The sequence below is a fragment of the Carassius carassius genome, chromosome 12 (assembly GCF_963082965.1).
Source record: "Carassius carassius chromosome 12, fCarCar2.1, whole genome shotgun sequence".
In the NCBI taxonomy this organism is placed as follows: Eukaryota; Metazoa; Chordata; class Actinopteri; order Cypriniformes; family Cyprinidae; genus Carassius; species Carassius carassius.
Window position 1 is genome coordinate 2,245,613 of NC_081766.1, and position 20,031 is coordinate 2,265,643.

A 20,031-nucleotide genomic window follows, 5' to 3' on the forward strand; every position below is an offset into this window, starting at 1 on the left:
ATGTAGTGCATCATATTACACAACTCGTCTTGATTCTTAAGGAATAAAGCACACCTTTGCATGTATTTATAATGAGCCCAAGCCACATCCTTCTAGGAAATGATGTTTTTGACTTGAATGACTTTATGACAAACACGTGTCATTGTTTGTTTATTGTTCATTTTTTAAGCATTTATTGCTTTGGCTTACCATCATAAGACTAATTATCTGATTTTACCCCTCGTGATCCAAGAGAGTTTTCTAGCCATTAATCTATGCAAAACAATATATTCAAAATAAAATGTCTAAAAAGCAATTATAAAGTTGTTGTTTAAAAAAACAAAAAAAAAACAAACAGCTCATTAACAGCATTTTCATTCATCTTTATGTGAAGACAAGGCAAGTAACAATGTAACTGTCAATGTTTTCATTTTTTGTTAGTCGCCAAAAAGACAGATATATAGAATATAGAATATAAAATATACTTCAGTTAATAAATTCTGTAAAGTTAAAGTTACTAAAGACAATATTTGAATCTTTGATCTTATAAGCAACTACTGACCCAGTTTTAAAACAATTAAACTGGATTAGATTGGAAGTGTATTGAACTTACAAAACCCCAAATAACTGGAAATGATGCCATAAATATAAAAAAGTAAGTTTCACTTTGAGTGCATAATGATTACCAGGAAGTTTTTAAAGTTCATTGTAGAGACTTGTAAACAGTTAACATATAAGGTTATACTTCCTTCTGTAATTAATTTCTCAATTTCTTTCAAATATTATGTAAATACATATGCATATTTTATTTATGTACTGTAAATAATGCACAAATCCATATAGAAATTTTCTGTTCCATATTTTACCACATTATTATTATTTTTTCTATTTTCTTTAGTCTTATTTTAATTGTTTTTTTTTTTGTATGTGTTCAGTTGTACAGAATGATTCGAAACAGCGAATCATTTTTCGAAGCCGGTTCAATAGAATCGGAACTTCTAAAAGCATCGTTTCTCTCATGACTTAACCGAAGCCCAGGTAAACACTCACAAAAGCCGAGCATTATCGTGCAGACAGCAATACTTTAATAATTTCTGACTGGTGTTTCCCCATTTATGAGCAGCAGAGGGCGCCAGAGACTGTTTGATGTCAATTCAGTGAAGTAGAGCTAACATAACGTGTATTGCATCTGTAATAATTTCTTTCTGTTTTAAACATTGGTTAGGACATTTTAATGATAACTATTTAATCTCATGGTCTGATTTGATCCATTAAAGTACTTTTTCTAAAAATGTATTACGACAAAACATTCATTGTATAGTTTAATTACAATAAAGGCCATGTATTCAATAGCAAGATATGTTTATTAAAATTGAATGCTGATATATTCAGTGATCGGTTTGGTACTATTTATATAAAACTATGAAAGGGTGATGTTTTAAGATATTTATAAACATAAACCATAAGACAAATAGCAGAGACAAAATGTTCATTTAATGTCAATTCAGTTAGTTCTCATCAAAATGTGCATTTTATACAGAAAAAATACATATGTCAAAAAACGTCCTTTTGTTGAAAGAACACAAAATGCAACCTAGAAAGTGATTTCTATAGTAAGCAAAAACTGACATCAGTTACTTATTCTTGAACTCATTTTGCACCCGTGGATTTGAGGGACACACAAATTGCACCTGAATGACCCGTCAGACACAATTTATGGGTTTTAATAGTTCATTTGTTGACAAAACAGCTTCAGTGTGATTGCTGTCATCAGCACGAAACACCGTGATCAAGATTTTCACACCTGCATTTGATTAAACATAATACAGCTGAACTCTGTGCCAAAATCTTTTCATTTTGATTCACTGTGATTTGATGAAAAATACAAGGCACTGAGAAGTATGCAAACATGTGAGTCACGCTCGTCCCTGTACTCGAGCCCTGCAGTGATACCCAAACAGATCTGATCTGCAGCTTGATATTTATACAACTTATTGAGCAACTACAGATCCAGACGTGCAAATCTTTCACGGAAACAGCCTATGCTTTGCATTGTGTTTAAACATGACAAAAGCTCTGTGTAATGTCTTAATCAGCAAGTTTGAAAAAAAAAAATCTATTCAGCAAGGATGCATCAAATTTATTGAAAGGGATAATAAAGGCATTTATAATGTTAAAAAAGATTCAAACACTGTTCAGTGTGTGAAACCGAATACTTTGAAAATTCAGCTTTGATCACAGCAATAAATTATTGTATAATATATTCACATCGAAAAGAGAACAAAGTAAGGTGATTGCATGCTATATGGTGCATGCTGCAACCTGCTTCATGAACCTGATGATGCTGTCAAATGTGTTCAAAAAAAATAATATTGTGCATGGAGTCAATTATTATATTTCTGCTTCAAAATTGGTTATTAAATTATGACATGCAAACCGGCATAAAATTAAAGGATTTTCTTATCAGAGGATTATATGTCTTATCTTAATCTTAACCAACCATTCCCCCCAAAAAACTGCTTTTATCATGTTTTAGCACAGCACATTTTTGGCATTGAGATTGTAACCATGTCTTGGAGTTTCCCAGTCTAGGTACTTTGTTTTCTAACAGCAAATGTTTTTACCGTGTTAAAATGCTACATTTATATGTGTTAAAAAGTCTAGATGATTCATTTCAATTAATCAAAAGTCAGTGTGCATCTTACTTTTTATTTTTTTTGTAATAATTTTATTCTTTCTGTTTGCTGATAGAATTCCCATTTCATGGAAAACGAAAGTCCAGTTGTACTTCCCGATAACAAAGCACAATCATATCACAAAATAGATCAACTGAAGCAATATATTTCAAAATGTATTAATGACTCTACAGTAAGTGGCCAAGCCCTAAGTTCATGCATCATAAGCAACGGTATCATCAACTATCAATGGCAAGGTCATAGGTTTGATTCCCATTGGAAGTGCATGAACTGATTAAATTTATGCCTTAAATGCACTGACATTTATGCATTTCCACAGCAGCTTACATGCATTTTATCAGTTCATGCATACCTTGGGAATCGAACCTATGACCTTGCACCTGGTTGAGCTACAAAAATGCATATTAAAGTCTCAATAAGATGTTTAGAAAGAACCGTTATTGGACTCTTTCCTCCAAAATGTTTCATCAACTTCAGAGACTAATTCTACTCCGAATAGTTGGCATGAGGTAAAGTGTGCTTGTGAATTCCTGCATGTTAAAGCTGAGCTCCAACATGTTTGGGATTCAGTCGCCTTAAATAAAACTTCTTTGAAGAGGAATCTAATTCCTCTAAGCTATGCAAGCGTTCTCGAAACCACCAAGAGCAACAATAACAGTCTTGGATTAAATACACAATGGAAAAGTATGGATATGCATGGTTCCTTATAGTTTTTACATTTGTGGCCCCAATATATAACCTGACCCACATATTTGGATGCTGTTTGCTTTCCTAATATTTTTGCACTACTAGCTCTGAAAGGATGAGCTCATTGAGCACCTGAATTGGTTTTTATGCATTAATCCCTGGAGATAATATTCACCTGAGGCCCGATCACCTGTAGGGTTGGGCAGGATAGGCCTACTTAAAAAGAACTACAGTAGGATAATAAATACATGTAATCCTCCATGTAATCCTGACATTTATTACATTATTATTGCAGATTTCTTTGTAATTATACATATTTTTGGCTCGCAGCCTTTGGAAAAGTGGCTAATTTACACCTAAAAGAACAGAACTTTTGGTGTTTTGAAGACAATATTGTTTAGAGATTAACAGGTCATAAAAAACCTTTTTTGAAACTGACTTGGTTGCATTGAATGCTTTTTGACTCTCTAAAAAGAACCAGCTCATAAGAGTCGTCTGTTGCATTTTATGCTGTTAATTCACTAAAAAGAACGGGCTCATGAGAGTCATTTTTGAAACCGATTACATTGGAGGCACTGAGTGTTTTGACTAATAAAAAAAAATAAAATAAAAAATAAAACCTGCTTATTAGAATCGTTTCATGTGGTCTTATGGACTTATGTGGCCGATTCACTAAAAAGAATTATGCCTACCGATGTTAATTAACTAAAATAAACCAATTTATCAGAGTCATTTGTTATGAACTGCACTAAGCTGATTCCACTGTTTTTGATTCACTAAAAAACTGTCTCATAAGAGTCGTTTGTTCCTGAATCGAACTACTAGTTGTGAAATACAGTAGGCCTAATTATGTTGTTGACTCACTCAAAGACTCATTAAAGTCATTTGTTATGAATGGGACTATGCAGATTCCACTGAATGCTTTTGACTCACTAAAAAGAACCGGCTCATGAGAGTCATTTGTTCGTGAACTGAACTTCAAAAAAGTACTAAAAACAACTAAATGTTAAAGATTTACTCGTGTGTAATGCTTCAGTCCTCAGGCTTTATGCTCCTCAAACAGGAAAAGATAAAAAGTAGGATGAAGAGAACTATTTTCCTCAGTCACATCATTACCAGGGTAAATGATGTTTTTATGGCCTCCACCTCTCCTTTTTCACATTTGAAGTAGAAACCCAACCTTGCTGCAGGATATTTTTGCCTCGAGGCCAGAATGAACTGTAGCAACTGGAAACAATTTATCACGAAGGAAGCCAATTTCTGAAGGCACATCTCGCTGAGATGCTATCTGAGCAGACATGCCTCGGCCTCCTTCACCACCAGCAGTGAAGAGAAGGAAAAATGCCATAAAGGTGCAAAAGTGGGACTTCACACGTTCCGCGTGAAATGAGAACTCCAGGATTACAGCAGCATGCTGGAACCCGCAGGACAGGCGGATATTCAGACAGCGTGTCTAAAGTGTTCCCCATTAGCCGTGAAAAGATAGCGATGCTTGCATTGTAGAGTTTGGCACGTCCTTCACTAAGAAAACAACAGCAATGCATTATGGTTTTGGAGATTTACCATGGTAGGACCTTTGGGTGCAATACTGTGCTACATTGTACTTTTACATCTAAAAGACCATTTCTTCCAATGCAACTTAGGAAAGATTATTTAAACAATCAGTTGAGGTAAATATCAAAGTACTATCTGATAACGCCACAGTATATTCATGTAAAAGCTGACCTTTAGAAAGTAAATTTAACAGCCTCGCTCTGTTTCACAAGAGCCATAGGCTATAAATCTCTAGCTTTTTATTGATACATTTTTCTTGCGCAACAACAAATCTTTGTTTCATGGGAAAGTGAAAGCAGGTTACAAAGCAAAAAAAACTATTTCATATTAAATAGAGTCTGGAATGGATTAGTCTACTACAGTGGTGTGTCTCAAAAAGTAATTGCAAGACATTGAAGTCATGAACTCAAATATTTCTCATCAAATTCTTCTAAAATCAACTGATCTACATTTTTTATATATCTCTATACTTTCAGTATGACAACTATTGATTTATTTGTGTCTTATTGTCTGATAGGGATTATAGGAGAAGCATACTTAATAAATAAAACAATAATATGTTATATCTCACATAACGCATGCATCACGTAAAAAAGGATAAATCCAGTTATTTTCAAACCATTTTATTTATGATATATGAGAAAATATCTGCAGTGTAAAGAATATTTTACAACGTCTGGACCCCAAAGAGCTTATGACCCAGTTTCAAAACAGCCAAACCAAAAAACACATATCGCGTCATAGCCTTTGTAAAGATGCATTCTAACTGGATTAAGTGTGAACATTAAAGTGAAAAACAGTAGTTCCACGTAAATAAAAAAGAAATAAAAAATACTCTACCAAATATATAAAGTGAAATATGCAGAAGTTGAGATTCACGAATATAAATGAGATCTATGAATATTCATTCTATCAATAACTATAAAGTAATCACTCATTAAGCTTAATGCATTAACCAAAATAACAAATCATAATTTACAATGCATTATAATATCATACAAACTCAAAAGTAATTTGTCGGTGTGTCAGCAGTATAATAAACTCATAAGGAAATAGAAGGATTATCTGCATTGCTTGCAAAACGTCCCACCCACAATTACAACTAATAACATTTTCGATCACACTGACTTTTTATTACACATACTGTTGGGCAACAGCAGTAAATCAAAGTGTGCAAAGTGAAAGTTCATAATACAGTAGCTTAATATATGACCCTCAAGGTGATGCTGTACACATGAGCTCTATTCCAAAACCTAGTGAGCTGCCTATAAAGTCAGTATGTTCAAGCAGCATTTCATGCATTGCTATATGAGCAGAAGGAATTTAAATATACATTTTATTAGATACAGAGAAGTACCAGTAAATGTAATTTAAATGTAGGCTAATGTAGTTTAAATGTGGTTTACATGAGCGCTGATTGGGTTGATTATAATGCAGAACAACTTTTGACTGAATAAGAACAACAACAAACAGGCAAAAGACTTGAGGAGTGCTTGAGTGAGGAGATTAAAATACACCCAACATTATAGTTTAAACGAGAATGAAGACATTCTTTCGCACATGACTTTGAGAAGAAAAGTGCTGGACAAGGATGAATCTTGTTAGTGCGCATGCGTCAAGGGCTCACGTTCGCACACATTATTAAATAAATGCTGCGTGTTCGACAGTGCGCATGCGCTAAACCCAAGTATGCTTCTGGGCTTTCTAAGCAGGCAGCTCACAAGGTTTTATAACAGAAGGCAACGGCAGCATGTGGAAAATGAAAATAATGGCCATCTCCCATTCTGAGCATTTAAGCAGCAGTCTGTCAGTGAAGCAACAAAAGTCTGGAAACAGGAAATGCCACCTGATATACCAGATACACCGGAAAATCACAATCCATGCTGAAATGTGCGCTTGGAGAGCCAGATCTCAAAGAAAGAACGTGATTGGCCGAGACACCCGGGCTGCTTTCCCTCTGGTCCTCTCTCGGCTGCCATTGGTGTATTTAACCCCTTAGATTCTGTACATCAAAACAAAAATCAGGTGATTTAATAACAGATTTACATTTCCAATAATGTCTTTTGACTATATTATTATTTTTATAAATATCTCATATTTGTATTAGTACATTTAAAGACATTAAAATAAGATGTATTTGTCACGCTGAAGGCAGTATCTGATCTACTAATATTCTGAATTAGATCTGTAATTATTTAAGTTAAGGTTTTAGTCATTTTGTTATTTTTAATTATTTTTTAACTTTTTTAATAACAGTATTCATCAATTGGTATTTATTACTAATTAATAAATGTTCACAGCAACCAATTTAATGTAACATTTAATTTAAAAGTTTAATGATTTGCAAATGCTTCTAATGCTGTATTTTATTGATAATTTATTATTGCGATGATGTTATTGATTGTCCTTTGTGTATTTATATAGCTGGGATACTCATCTAAGAGGTTTTTAATCTCAGTGAGGTTCTCTCCTGGCTAAATAAAAGCTTAAATACATAAATAAGTTACTTTTAGTTTATTAAGTAGTTATTTTAGTTAAACTAAATGAAAACATATCATATGGAAAGCAGTATAATAAGAGATAATGGCTGTAGACATAAAGATTTATTTACAACCCTTTTTCAATATAAAAGTTTCACTCTCTTTCAATATAAAAGTCTTTACTGCTGATTCAAAAAAAAATAATTCAGTGTTATCTTGTTATCACAAGAATATCACACGGCTGGAAAAGGCTCTCAGCCAATCAGATTTGAGGACCAGAAAGAACTGTTTTAGTTAATGCTTATTTTATTTTGAGGAAAGATTTTAATTAATGATAATAAACCCGACTACAGAAGTATTAAAGTCCATAGGTGATTACAAATGCTTAAACAAACAAAACAATTTTTTTGCATTTTAGATAAATTTCAATATGTTCACACCTTCCTCTTCATAAATGAGCCCCCTGTCATTGTGTCCACCCTCCGCATGAGTTCATGGACCCATTTTTCCCTAGGGTCGGTGCAAATCATACGGCCACGTTTCAGTGTAAAGCTGCGGAGAGATGATTACATTAAACATCATTAACTATGAGATTTAAAACAGACAGTCACATATAAAAGACAGATTTATCTTCTGTGGTTCACTACTGTGGATCACCTATGGTCATGAGCTTTGGGTCATGACCGAAAGGACAAGATCCCGGATACAGGCGGCCGAAATGTGCTTTCTCCGCAGGGTGGCTGGGCGATCCCTTAGAGATAGGGTGAGAAGCTCAGTCACCCGGGAGGAGCTCAGAGTAGAGCCGCTGCTCCTCCACATCGAGAGGGGTCAGCTGAGGTGGCTCGGGCATCTGTTCCGGATGCCTCCTGGACGCCTTCCCGGGAAGGTGTTCCGGGCACATCCCACTGGGAGGAGACCCCGGGGGAGACCTAGGACACGCTGGAGAGACTATGTCTCCCGGCTGGCCTGGGAACGCCTCGGTGTCCCCCCAGAAGAGCTGGAGGAAGTGTCTAGGGAGAGGGAAGTCTGGGGTTTTCTGCTTAGACTGCTGCCCCCGCGACCCGGCCCCGGATAAGCGGTAGAAGATGGATGGATGGATGGATGGATGGGTTCACTACAGTGCAGTGCATTTTATGGCTTCACTTTGTGCCACGTGTCTCTCCGAGTGCCACTCATGATTCAAAGAAGTCTTAATATTTAATTTAATCCCAACCAGATTATTATAATATATAAAGCCTACCTAAAACATACAGTCTTACATATACAGCTGTGCTCAGAATTACTGGGATCCTTGGTGATGCAAAAAATCTGTTCTTTTATTTAATAGTAATAATAATAGTTGCTTACACAATAGCTGGGATGTTGCAGCCTCCATCCATCTGTTGTCTTCTGTAGCTGATCAGTCTGTTTTTCATAGATGGTTTAATATTCCTGACATACTGCAGACAGCAGTCCTCATACGAGCCTACAGACAGACAGACATACACATCAATGACATTAAAAACACATCTGCATCAATAAATCATAACGTCACAATTTTTGCATGCCATGATTTAGTGAATTTGTCTAATAAAAAAATTGGTCTAAATGTTGTATACAAGAAAGGAATGGAAAACAACATGGGTGCTTATTTTACGAGAACTGAAACTCAATAACTATTCAAAGTACTTAAATACACTGCAGATAACATAAAATGTTTAGTAACCTCTAAATTACTTTTACAGAACTTTTACTATTACAGGAACATGGTGAGGTGGACACACCGTTATCAGTGCTTTTATTACATCTTTTACATTTTTTCAATCAATTATTTGCTTTATTTTACAAAACAGATGAGTATAAATGGAAGTAATATAATCAGTCCATTACTGTTTCAAAAGGTCACACTCATTTGATTTTGAAATGTAAAAATGTATTCAATTGTTGTTGTTCTTAACTTTGAAGAAGTGTTTTCCATGTAAAAGATTATTTGTAATACAGTCATCACATGTGGTTTTTACCTTGTGCCAGTGTGAGGTAGATGAATCCCAGGAGGACGATGAAGAAGAGGATGCTGAACCGCATGATTTCCCCGTGTCTCTTCTGTAAAAAATGAGTCTGAAAATCATAAACTGCTTCACCAGATAGACTCACAATCACATGCCCACGCAATACATGCTCTTATGAGAGCCTCCATAAACCTTATCAGCATCAAAGATGCGTTTTCCAGCATACTTATCCCCATTTCTCCAGCCTTGACCCTTGGACATCATAAGAAAGTTCTTTGTGTTGTCAAAAAACTGTTAAAATTATGAAAGTTTAAAAATTATGTAAAAACATAATTCCATCATTGCCGAAAAAAACAAGCAAAATCGAAAAAACCTACACATTTTATGACAAGAAGACAAAACAGAGTGCAAGCTGAACACAGTAATCTTACTTTATCTTTAGTAAATCATCAATGAATATTGACCTGTGTTACAGTTTTTTTTCCGGTTACTCCAACGCATGCAGTAAAACTGCAATAATGTCAAGTTTACTCAGAAACCCAACAGGTGATGATCAGCATTTCAAAGAGAAAGCAAAAATCTTATAGATTTGCATCATAAAAGAGTTTAGATCTTTAAAGGATTGCTGTTGAACATTAAACTATTTTATATTAGTCTGCTCACCTTGTTTGTATAGAAAAGTGTAGTTTCTTCTCAGTACCAGGATTCTGTGCACGTTCCCAGCTGCATTGACTTATAACGGGCCCAACCCTGATATCTGAGCCAGACGAAGCCACGTCCCTCACAAGGAAATGATGGGACACTATGAGATCAACTTTCATGGTTGGTTAAATAAAAAAATAAAAAAACACAGTAACCGATTTGTCTATCAGGATTTTATATTTATTCCCTTTGACTCTGATGCGGCTAACCAACCTATTAGTCTAAATATTCATTCACAAATTGCTGAAAGGCCATCCAAAATGTAGATGAGTTTGTTTCTCATTGAAAATATAGCAATTAACAGCCAAGTTGCTTTGGATAATATCATCTGATAAATGCAGAAATGTAACATGTAAATAAACCATGCACTGCATTGGATTTTGATTAAAAATGATCAAGTTATCATGCACAGAAAATTTCCACTCGAGAAATTGCTAGCAAATTTACAAATAGTAAATAACACATTGAAATAAACATGAAGTTTTAAAAGTGTCAAACATATTCAAATCATTTTTACTTACTTTACAGCAATGAAAAACCATTTTGTTTCCAAAAAGAATAAAAAGTACAGTTAAAATGGAAAATTGTAAATCATCAAGCTTTGTGTGAGGATCAGATAATCTGTGTCATTATTCGTGAAAATGTTTCATTACACCAATTAAATCTGTAACAGTAACAATACTTGCACACAGCATTAATCATTAGGAAGTGAATGGAAAATATTCAGTAGCTGTTTTGGGTTTACGCGACAAACTTAAACCATGACATGATTATGATGTATAAGCATAGGCAAAAAACTACAATAATTCATTAAAAAAATTTATTTTCCTATAAGCAACATATTAAAGCACGTTTTTGTTTGGATTGCATATTGCAACAAGCTGCCTAATTCATGCATATTTGATGAAGATCATTCAGTTCTTGCCAGGAAACACAATTATGGCACAAATTTGCGCCTTGCAGCGATCTAAGAAATGTAAGCCAAACACAGAGCTGTTTAAACTTGACTTGTGTTGAATGAGACTTCTAACATTTTGCAATTACACAAAAAAAGAGTGACAGGAGAAAGTGCATCAAATGTCAACCTCCAAAGAAACAAACACGCTTCAGCTTAAAAGCACAGATGTTATGGCATAGAGCTTGATGTATTTCTATAGCATATCATATTTCCTACCTGAAGTTTCCTTAACCTTTTAGCACAGCATCTTAATAACTGACAATTTACTTTCTGATTGTCAGGTTGCTATGCTGTTTAATTTGTACAGGAACACGAAAAAAGTTGCATGGACTGAAATTCAAAGCATGTGCTGATTCTACACCTGAGAACCTTTATAAGTTAGACTACTAGATCTGCTTTTACGATGAAATCGAAATTAATCTGGATTACTTTTACAGGTAAAAGATTACCAGAAATATTATATATTATTACACTATATTATGCACTTTTAGTGAAATAAAAAACACTTAATGATAACAGGGAATAACATTTATTCCCTTTCAGTTGACTTTTTATTGTATAACTCTTATGATAAACCATCAAACTGATGATAACGAGAAGAACAAAGACATGACTGTGGGAATATATGATTGCTTTTTTGTAACAGTGCAAATAAGAGAAGATAATCCTCATGGATATATTGCAGTATTGACACAATGACACTGAACCTGCACTTGAGTCTTTTTTATCTATATGAGTCATGTTGATTCATCCGCCGCTCTGCCAGATTCAAGTTCATTTTTTATTGGGGTTATATGACGCTGCTAAAGAGAACATTATTTTGTGTATTTGGTGTAATTAAATGTGTTTTTGCGGTTAAAGGTTCAAAAAACACATTATTTCCCACATACTGTACATTATTGTTTCTCCTCTATGCCCCGCCTTTCTGAAATGCATTGATTAATACAAAGCTGATCGCTCTGAAAAGCAAGGTGTGCTCTGATTGGCCAGCTATTGAGTGCATTGTGATTGGCTGAATGCCTAAAGCATGTGACAGAGATGTTCGTCCTCCATAAAATGTGCAGCACACATCTGAATATTTGGGTTGAACTGTTCTGCATTAGTCTTGTAACTACAACTTAACCACTGATTTCCAATTATGTGTCTCTTTTTGATTTCTAGCTTTCAGAACGAAAAAGCGCCTCCAAAACATGGTGTGCAGTGTTTTAGGAAGGCACGGACCAGTCTAAACTTTTATTAAGATGATCTCTTTGGGTTTGAGAGTTTAGTCTTTGCAACTCTAGGGATCTTATCTATTCACGAACAGCTTATAACGCTCCAAAGAGAAGGGAAAACTTGAAATTGCATCATAAGACCCCTTTAAATGATTCGTTAGAAAGATTCATTAGAGTGGTTTGACTCCTGAGTTTGTGAGTCTTTTGAACGATTCATCAAAAGAATCAAACCATAAGAGTCATCGTGAATCGAACTACACAGTACGTACTATAATACAGTATTTTTACGTGACACGTATACTATTATGTCAGTAAATGCCCTTTTACCTTTCTGTATGATGATATCTTCCTCCGTAATGCTCCAGTACAGAATGACGCCATCGCAAATTCTTGAGTCACCGAGGTAGAATTCGAATTCTGATTTCATAGAACCGCATTTAATGTTTTTTATTTTTAGTTATTTATTTATAAATTATTATTTTACATGCAGCCTGCAAGGAGTAGTGATGCGGAGACACTGCTGTGAATCTTTGCGCTGGAAAGTCGCGAGCCAAAGTTTGGAAACCTTTACCATGATTGGTAACGTTATAGTCTCATTTTATTTTAAAGGTTTGTAAAGTGATTTTTGGAGTAAAAAAATGTTTTTTTAGGCTTTCTTATTATCCAGATGTTAACTGATGGACTGGGGTGGTGTGAATTACTTGTGGATTATTGTGATGTTTTTATCAGCTGTTTGGACTCTTATTCTGACGGCACCCATTCACATATTACACATAAGTCACATATTAAAGCATGTTTTCACTGTTTTAATACTGGAACATCAATGTTTCTAAATCACACATATTTTTTGATGATCAATTAAGTATTGCCAGCTATTACAGTACAGACCAAAAGTTTGGACACACCTTCTCATTCAAAGAGTTTTCTTTATTTTCATGACTATGAAAATTGTAGAGTCACACTGAAGGCATCAAGGGCTATTTGACCAAGAAGGAGAGTGATGGGGTGCTGCGCCAGATGACCTGGCCTCCACAGTCACCGGACCTGAACCCAATCTTTTTCTTTATTTTCATGACTATGAAAATTGTAAAGTCACACTGAAGGCATCAAAACTATGAATTAACACATGTGGAATTATATATGGAATTCTATACATAACAAAAAAGTGTGAAACAACTGAAAATATGTCATATTGTAGGTTCTTCAAAGTAGCCACCTTTTGCTTTGATTACTGCTTTGCACACTCTTGGCATTCTCTTGATGAGCTTCAAGAGGTAGTCACCTGAAATGGTCTTCCAACAGTCTTGAAGGAGTTCCCCGAGAGATGCTTAGCACTTGTTGCCCCTTTTGCCTTCTGTCTGCGGTCCAGCTCACCCCTAAACCATCTGGATTGGGTTCAGGTCCGGTGACTGTGGAGGCCAGGTCATCTGGCGCAGCACCCCATCACTCTCCTTCTTGGTCAAATAGCCCTTGATGCCTTCAGTGTGACTCTACAATTTTCATAGTCATGAAAATAAAGAAAACTCTTTGAATGAGAAGGTGTGTCCAAACTTTTGGTCTGTACTGTATGTAAAGAAAAAAAATGTACGTACATATTAAAAACAATAAATACATAAAGTATGTTGTAGGCATTTGGCCCGCATAGAACCAAAAATAACTAAAACTGTTACAAACCTAAAAACATTGGGGACTCCATAGGATTAGAAAAAGTCAAAAGGACGAACAGGGGCATTTATTTCCCAAGCTGTTCTCTATCTCAGGTTGTATCATGTTCTGACAGCGTTTTGCATCATATTTCAAACTCTTCTGTCACCAGAACATTAAACCATGTGTTCTAAATGTGTTGCTCCTTTGGCCCCTTGTTTCCATTTCAGAGTCGTGTTGAGATGCCAGAGCTTGATGTGGGAATGTGGGATCTGTAAGTGGCCATGTGATAGCGTGGTTCACTGTTTATGTCTCTTTTTCTTCAGAGAGCCCACTGAGCCGTAGCAAGAGCTGAATCAGTTTGCTTTGGACAGAGATTTCTTTTGTTTATTTCTCACAGAATGCTCCTGCTTCTGTTTCTTTCGTTTTTAAGCGTTATTTATGGACTTTATTTATGGTTTTAATGAAAAGACCAACAATTAAATGCTGTTATTTTCTAAGCAATTACACATTTTACACATTAAACTGATAAAAAAATAAATTGACTTTTGTGATATTAAAAAAGAAAAAGAAAATAAAATAAAATATTTCATGGTTTCCACAAATATATGAAGCAGGATAACCGTTTTCAACGTTGATAATAATCAGAAATATTTCTTGAGCAGAAAATCAGCATATTTTCATGATTTCTGAAGATCATGTGACACTGAAGACTGGAGGAATGAGGCTGAAAATACAGCGGAGCATCACAGAAATAAAATACATTTTACAATATAGTAACATAGAAAATTGTTATTTTAAATTGTAATAATATTTACAAAAATTACTGTAGTTTTTAGCGAACAAATGCAGCCTTAACAGGTGAACATAAGTAAATCTTTGTTTTATTTTAGTTCATTTAGTGCATAAACAAGAGAAAATATTAAATATAAACTTTTTTTCTATTATTTTATTCTAAATCAATTTTTTATTGTTAACTAAGTAGAAAAAAAGTGATCAGCTAATGTATTTATTCTTTGTTAATGGCTCATCACCTTATTTTCACTCTGCTTTCAAAAGAAAACCAGCTAAAATTATAACTAAGAAAATTCCCATTTGTTTAAACACTGACGTTTATCTGGCATAACAGCAGTGAACAAGAAAAAAAAAAACAGTGCTGGATCTTTCTTTTACTGTAACAGGTCATCTGAGCACCATGATGGATTAATGGCACTGATATCTAACAATAGCAAAAATATGTTTTTACAGAAAATGATGGTCCGCCACCAGCCGTGTTTGTTATGATGTTTCATTTGTGCCTGAAAAAACTAATACTGTATGCACGTCGTCCTTTGCATACCTTAAGAATCTTTCCCATGCTATATATCTTTACAGGTCATTTTCTGTGAGTTTTTGGAGAAAATATAGATGTCATTAATCATGAGTGGATCAGATTGGCCCCGGGCCCCTGGAGACTTTTAAAGGGCCTCCATCAGGACTCTTTAAAATCAGCCACGATCTTCAATCTGTCATAAACACTGAATTTATTCAGCGTCTCCTGGAGACAGAGAGATGAAACAAAGGTTTTCACATTGCTTATAAGACAGAAACATTGCAAATGAGATCTCAAAAAATGTACCTTGAGGGGAACAAACAGCTTGTCACTGGAGCAGAAACCTCAAAGTGACAAGTTTGAACCTTATCTCATAATACAGGTTGTTTCAAAGCAGCTTCATGGTAATAAACTGGAAAAAAATTACCAAAAGAGTCAAAATTACATTCCAACTATCCATTCAACGATGACAAATACATACTATACAGAAATTAGTGATGTCTAAAAGTACTTTTAGCCTCAGTGGAGAGCCAATGTAGACTTGTTTCTTCTGAGAAAAGGTCTTAAGTTTGTCCAGGATCATATAATCTGAGCTGCTCCACATTCATTTTATAGCCCTATACTTACTCTATGACAACTAATTTGTGTCTTTTTTTATCTCTCCTAAGGAATTATAAGAGCAATATCTGCTAAACGTCTACGCTCCTCATACAAATAAAGGTTCTTGTTTTTGCAGAGATGCCATGAAATAACCATTTGTGACTCTGGAGCACAAAACCAGTCTTAAGTTGCTGGGGTATATTTGTAGCAGTAGCCAAAAAGTAACTTTTTATGAGGCAAAATTATAGATTTTTTTTTTATGTGAAAAATCATTAGGATATTAAGTAAAGATCATGTTCCATGAAGATATTACATAAATTTACTACTGTAAACATATCAAAACTTCATTTTTGATTAGTAATATGCATTGCTAAGGACTTAGTTTAGACAACTTTAAAGGTTATTTTCTCAGCATTTAGATTTGTTTTTAACTTCTTATGTAATAGACCATACATCAATCGAAAGCTTATTTATTCCGCTTTCATATGATGTATAAATCTAAAATGAGAAAAATTGACCCTTATGACTGGTTTTGTGGTCCCGGGTCACATTTCTGGTTCCCAAAAGAAACTGTCAGTGAACAATTCTTTTAAGAACCATTTTTAAACATCTAAAGAACCTTTTTGTGGAATGTAAAAAAAAAAAAAAAGAATGTTTATGTTTAAGTGTGTTTCTGAAATATAGTTAATAAAAGAGCAACCACTGCAATAAAGCTATTAAAATAAAAGAAAGCATATTATATATATATATATATATATATATATATATATATATATACAATTTCAAATTGCCATATAAATCATAATTAAATCCTAATTACCATTTGAAGTCAAATACATAGTGAAATCGAAATTGACTGGAGAAATTGAATCTAAATGTGTCTGCACCTGAGCTGATATATGTGTCAGATATATTGCCTTCTGTCCACTGATGACTTACATGCATTTCTGACTTAAATTGTACTTATTTGTTACATAAGCAACTGAGAACAGAAGCCTGAAACACACCTGTGAGATAAAACAAGTAGGCTTTCTGGCATGAAATGTGGTTGCAAAAGAGAATAAGGAAAAGACAATGGTACAGACATGGTATTCTTGGAAGAGCTTGGAAGTAAAAATTCTTTGGACTTTTTGGAAAAAGTCTGGATTTCCTCTGCTTATTTCACAAGTGGTCTCTACATCTTTTGTGTTATACAACTGACAAGGTTTTTATTAGCCATGAAACACCCCTTTATGCCAAGATCTAATCTTGAATTATCTGATCGTATTATTTATGACCTCAATAACAGGGCCAGATATACAACAAAGGATTCTGCACAGCCTGGATATCTAAAATGTATCCGATATCGTTCTTAAAGTCCTTCATGATCAAAATAAATGTTGAAATGTGTCAACAAGATCCTTTTGACTGTGAGAAGCGCAGATGAACGCTTGAATCATCCAACTCTTGTTTCACTTTAAGCCTGAATGAGTCTGTGAGAAATGGATATTATTCAGTTCATTTATACATCATAACGGTGCCACTGACTCCTGTAATTACACAGAATGGGATTGAATGGTCAAATAAACAGAAACAAATCACTCCTTTTACTGTCTGTCTATTATATAGTTAAAATACAGTAAAAAAACACCTGTTTATACATGTGATGCTCTTTAATGCACCAGTTTTCTCGTTCTAAGAGGAATCTTAATCTTTCAATCAAGCGATTCACTGTTTTTTTTTCCCTCTATATAATCACTCACATTTATCTTTCTGTCTGTCAGGAGGTCTCTGTGTCTGTCGCCTTGTTGCATGTGGTTACATGGGTTTTGCCCAAGGGCTGTGTAAATATTGTGAAAGAATATCCCACCCGAGAATATTCTCTTCTCATTTATTATTTATTAAGCACAGTTGATGGGTCAGGGTTCATGTGCAACACAGGGAGAAACGTGTTAATCGAGAGCTTGTTGTGTATCTGAACTTTCTGTTTTCTCCTCAATCAGGACTAGTCAGTCAATCAGTAGTCTGAAGTTTATTGCATGTGAATGAAAACACATTAAAGATTTAAAAATCAATTAATAATCAAATTACTAATAATCAAACCAAATATCAAATTTCAAAATCAAAATGAAAAATGTAGAGCTAATTTAACAAAAGGGAAATGATTAAAATGAAGGTTAGGCATCTATTGGTTCATAAGCGTCGGCAAACTTGGCCATCTAGTGGTTATATTTCATTACTACAAAAGACATGAGAATAAAAAATAATACAGAAATTAACAGAATATGCAGAAATAATAATGTCCAGTAAATAAAAAAAAGAATATATATATATATATATATATATATATATATATATATATATATATATATATATATATATATATATATATATACAGCCACACATACATACATTCAATTAAAAAAAATTGTAGGAGCAAAAAAAATAATAAATTAAAAATAAATAAAAATAAAAGGAATAAAAATGACTTATGTAACAAAGTATTCTGTAATAGAATAAAATTGAAATAATAGTATAAATATTATTAATTACTAATATAATTAGTATTGATTAAGCTTAATTAAGCTTACACTAGACAATAGTTTTTTATTACCGTTATTTAATTAATATTGTCAATAGATGCAACAAAGCAGGAAAATTATTTGCAAATAATAAAAAAATATATATAATATTGTGATTAATACATATTAAAATAATAATTAGGCATTGCAATATGTTACATAAGATAATCTTTTTTGTAGCAATAATTAAAATGTTAGTGGATGCACCATGACATACTCTAACGGTCAAAAGTTTGGGTTCAAAAAACGATTTTTTTACAGGAGATTCTTCTGCTCATCATTGCTGCATTTATTTGATCAAAAATACAGGAAAAATGTAATATTGTGAAATATTATTATGATATAAAATTACGTTTTTCTATTTTAATATACATTAAAATGTAATTTATTCCTGTGATGCACAGCTGAATTTTCAGCATCATAACTCCAGTGTTCAGTGTCACATGATCTTCAGAAATCATTCTAATATGATGATTTTTTTTAATGAGCGCTGGGAACCGTTTTTGCTGCTTAATATTTTTTTGTAATCTGTGTTACTTTTTTCAGGATTCTTTGATGATTAAAAAGTTAAAAAGAAGAGCATTTATTTAAAATAGAAATATTTTCTGTATACACAACTGTTCAAACGGTTAGGGTCAGTACATTTTTATTCTTTCTTTTTTTTAAAAAAAATTAAAACTTCTATTCAGCAATGATGTATTAAATTGAGATTTATATTGTTACAAAATATTAATATTTTGAATAAATGTTCTTCTTTTTAACGTTTTATTCTTTTAAACTTTTAGGGGAGTCGTGGCCTAATGGTTAGAGAGTCGGACTCCCAATCGAAAGGTTGTGAGTTTGAGTCCCGGGCTGGCAGGAATTGTGGGTGGGGGGAGTGCATGTACAGTTCTCTCTCTCCACCTTCAATACCACGACTTAGGTGCCCTTGAGCAAGGCATCGAACCCCCAACTGCTCCCCGGGTGCAGCAGCATAAATGGCTGCCCACTGCTATATATATATATATAATAAAAATATATCTATATTTGGCAGCACAACTGTTGCCAACATTGACAATTCTAATAAATCAGCATATTAAAATGATTTCTGAAGGATCATATCACACTTTATACTGGAGTAATGGCTGATGGAAATTCAGCTTTGTATCACAAAAATAAATTATATTTTAAATTATATTAAGATAGAAACCATTATTTTATTTCGTAATAAGATTTAGTAAGATTACTGTTTCTTTTCTGGATTTTTGATCAAATAAATGCAGCCTTGATGAGCAGGATATACTTCTTTAAAAACTTTATAAAGGGAAATAATGTTTGATAACAGTAAAATATTATAGTGATGAATAACAAAATATTATAATAATCATTACGCAATGTGATACATTAATCGTTTTTTATAATAGTGATTCATATCGTTGGTACAAGCAACAAGACATTGTAGAGGAAAATAATTTTCTATTAGTAATATAATATTTTAGAGCGATAATCAGCAACTTGTTATAATAATAGGAACATTATTAGGCATTGTTTACATTGTAATATTAGTTAAACATTATATATATTATTTTTTGACATAAATGGTAAAGCTTCTTGTAAAATGACTTATATTCAAATTTAAATGTATTTCAAGTGCAGCAGCTCTGTGAGATAAAGCGC

At 33.7% G+C, this 20,031-nt stretch overlaps 1 protein-coding gene across 1 annotated transcript; it reads right to left on the reverse strand.

The window, feature by feature from the left end:
• Window positions 1-6,309: 6,309 nt before the first annotated feature.
• On the reverse strand, window positions 6,310-10,123 carry ccl25a (chemokine (C-C motif) ligand 25a). The gene is made up of 5 exons (XM_059562737.1): window positions 10,048-10,123; window positions 9,397-9,478; window positions 8,744-8,861; window positions 7,837-7,948; window positions 6,310-6,918 (listed from the first exon to the last, which is right to left on the reverse strand). The coding sequence occupies exons 2-5, from the start codon at window positions 9,458-9,460 to the stop codon at window positions 6,904-6,906; spliced, it is 309 nt and encodes a 102-aa protein (XP_059418720.1). The 5' UTR covers window positions 9,461-9,478; window positions 10,048-10,123; the 3' UTR covers window positions 6,310-6,903.
• Window positions 10,124-20,031: the final 9,908 nt, after the last annotated feature.

What these genes read in the sequence shown, in the direction of transcription:
- ccl25a (XM_059562737.1), bottom strand. Translation starts at nt 9,460, where the DNA reads ATGCGGTTCAGCATCCTCTTCTTCATCGTCCTCCTGGGATTCATCTAC. An exon ending in CTACCTCACACTGGCACAAG is followed by an intron (nt 8,862 to 9,396) that starts GTAAAAACCACA and finishes GTCTGTCTGTAG; the next exon opens with GCTCGTATGAGGACTGCTGT. An exon ending in TGCAACATCCCAGCTATTGT is followed by an intron (nt 7,949 to 8,743) that starts GTAAGCAACTAT and finishes ATCTCTCCGCAG; the next exon opens with CTTTACACTGAAACGTGGCC.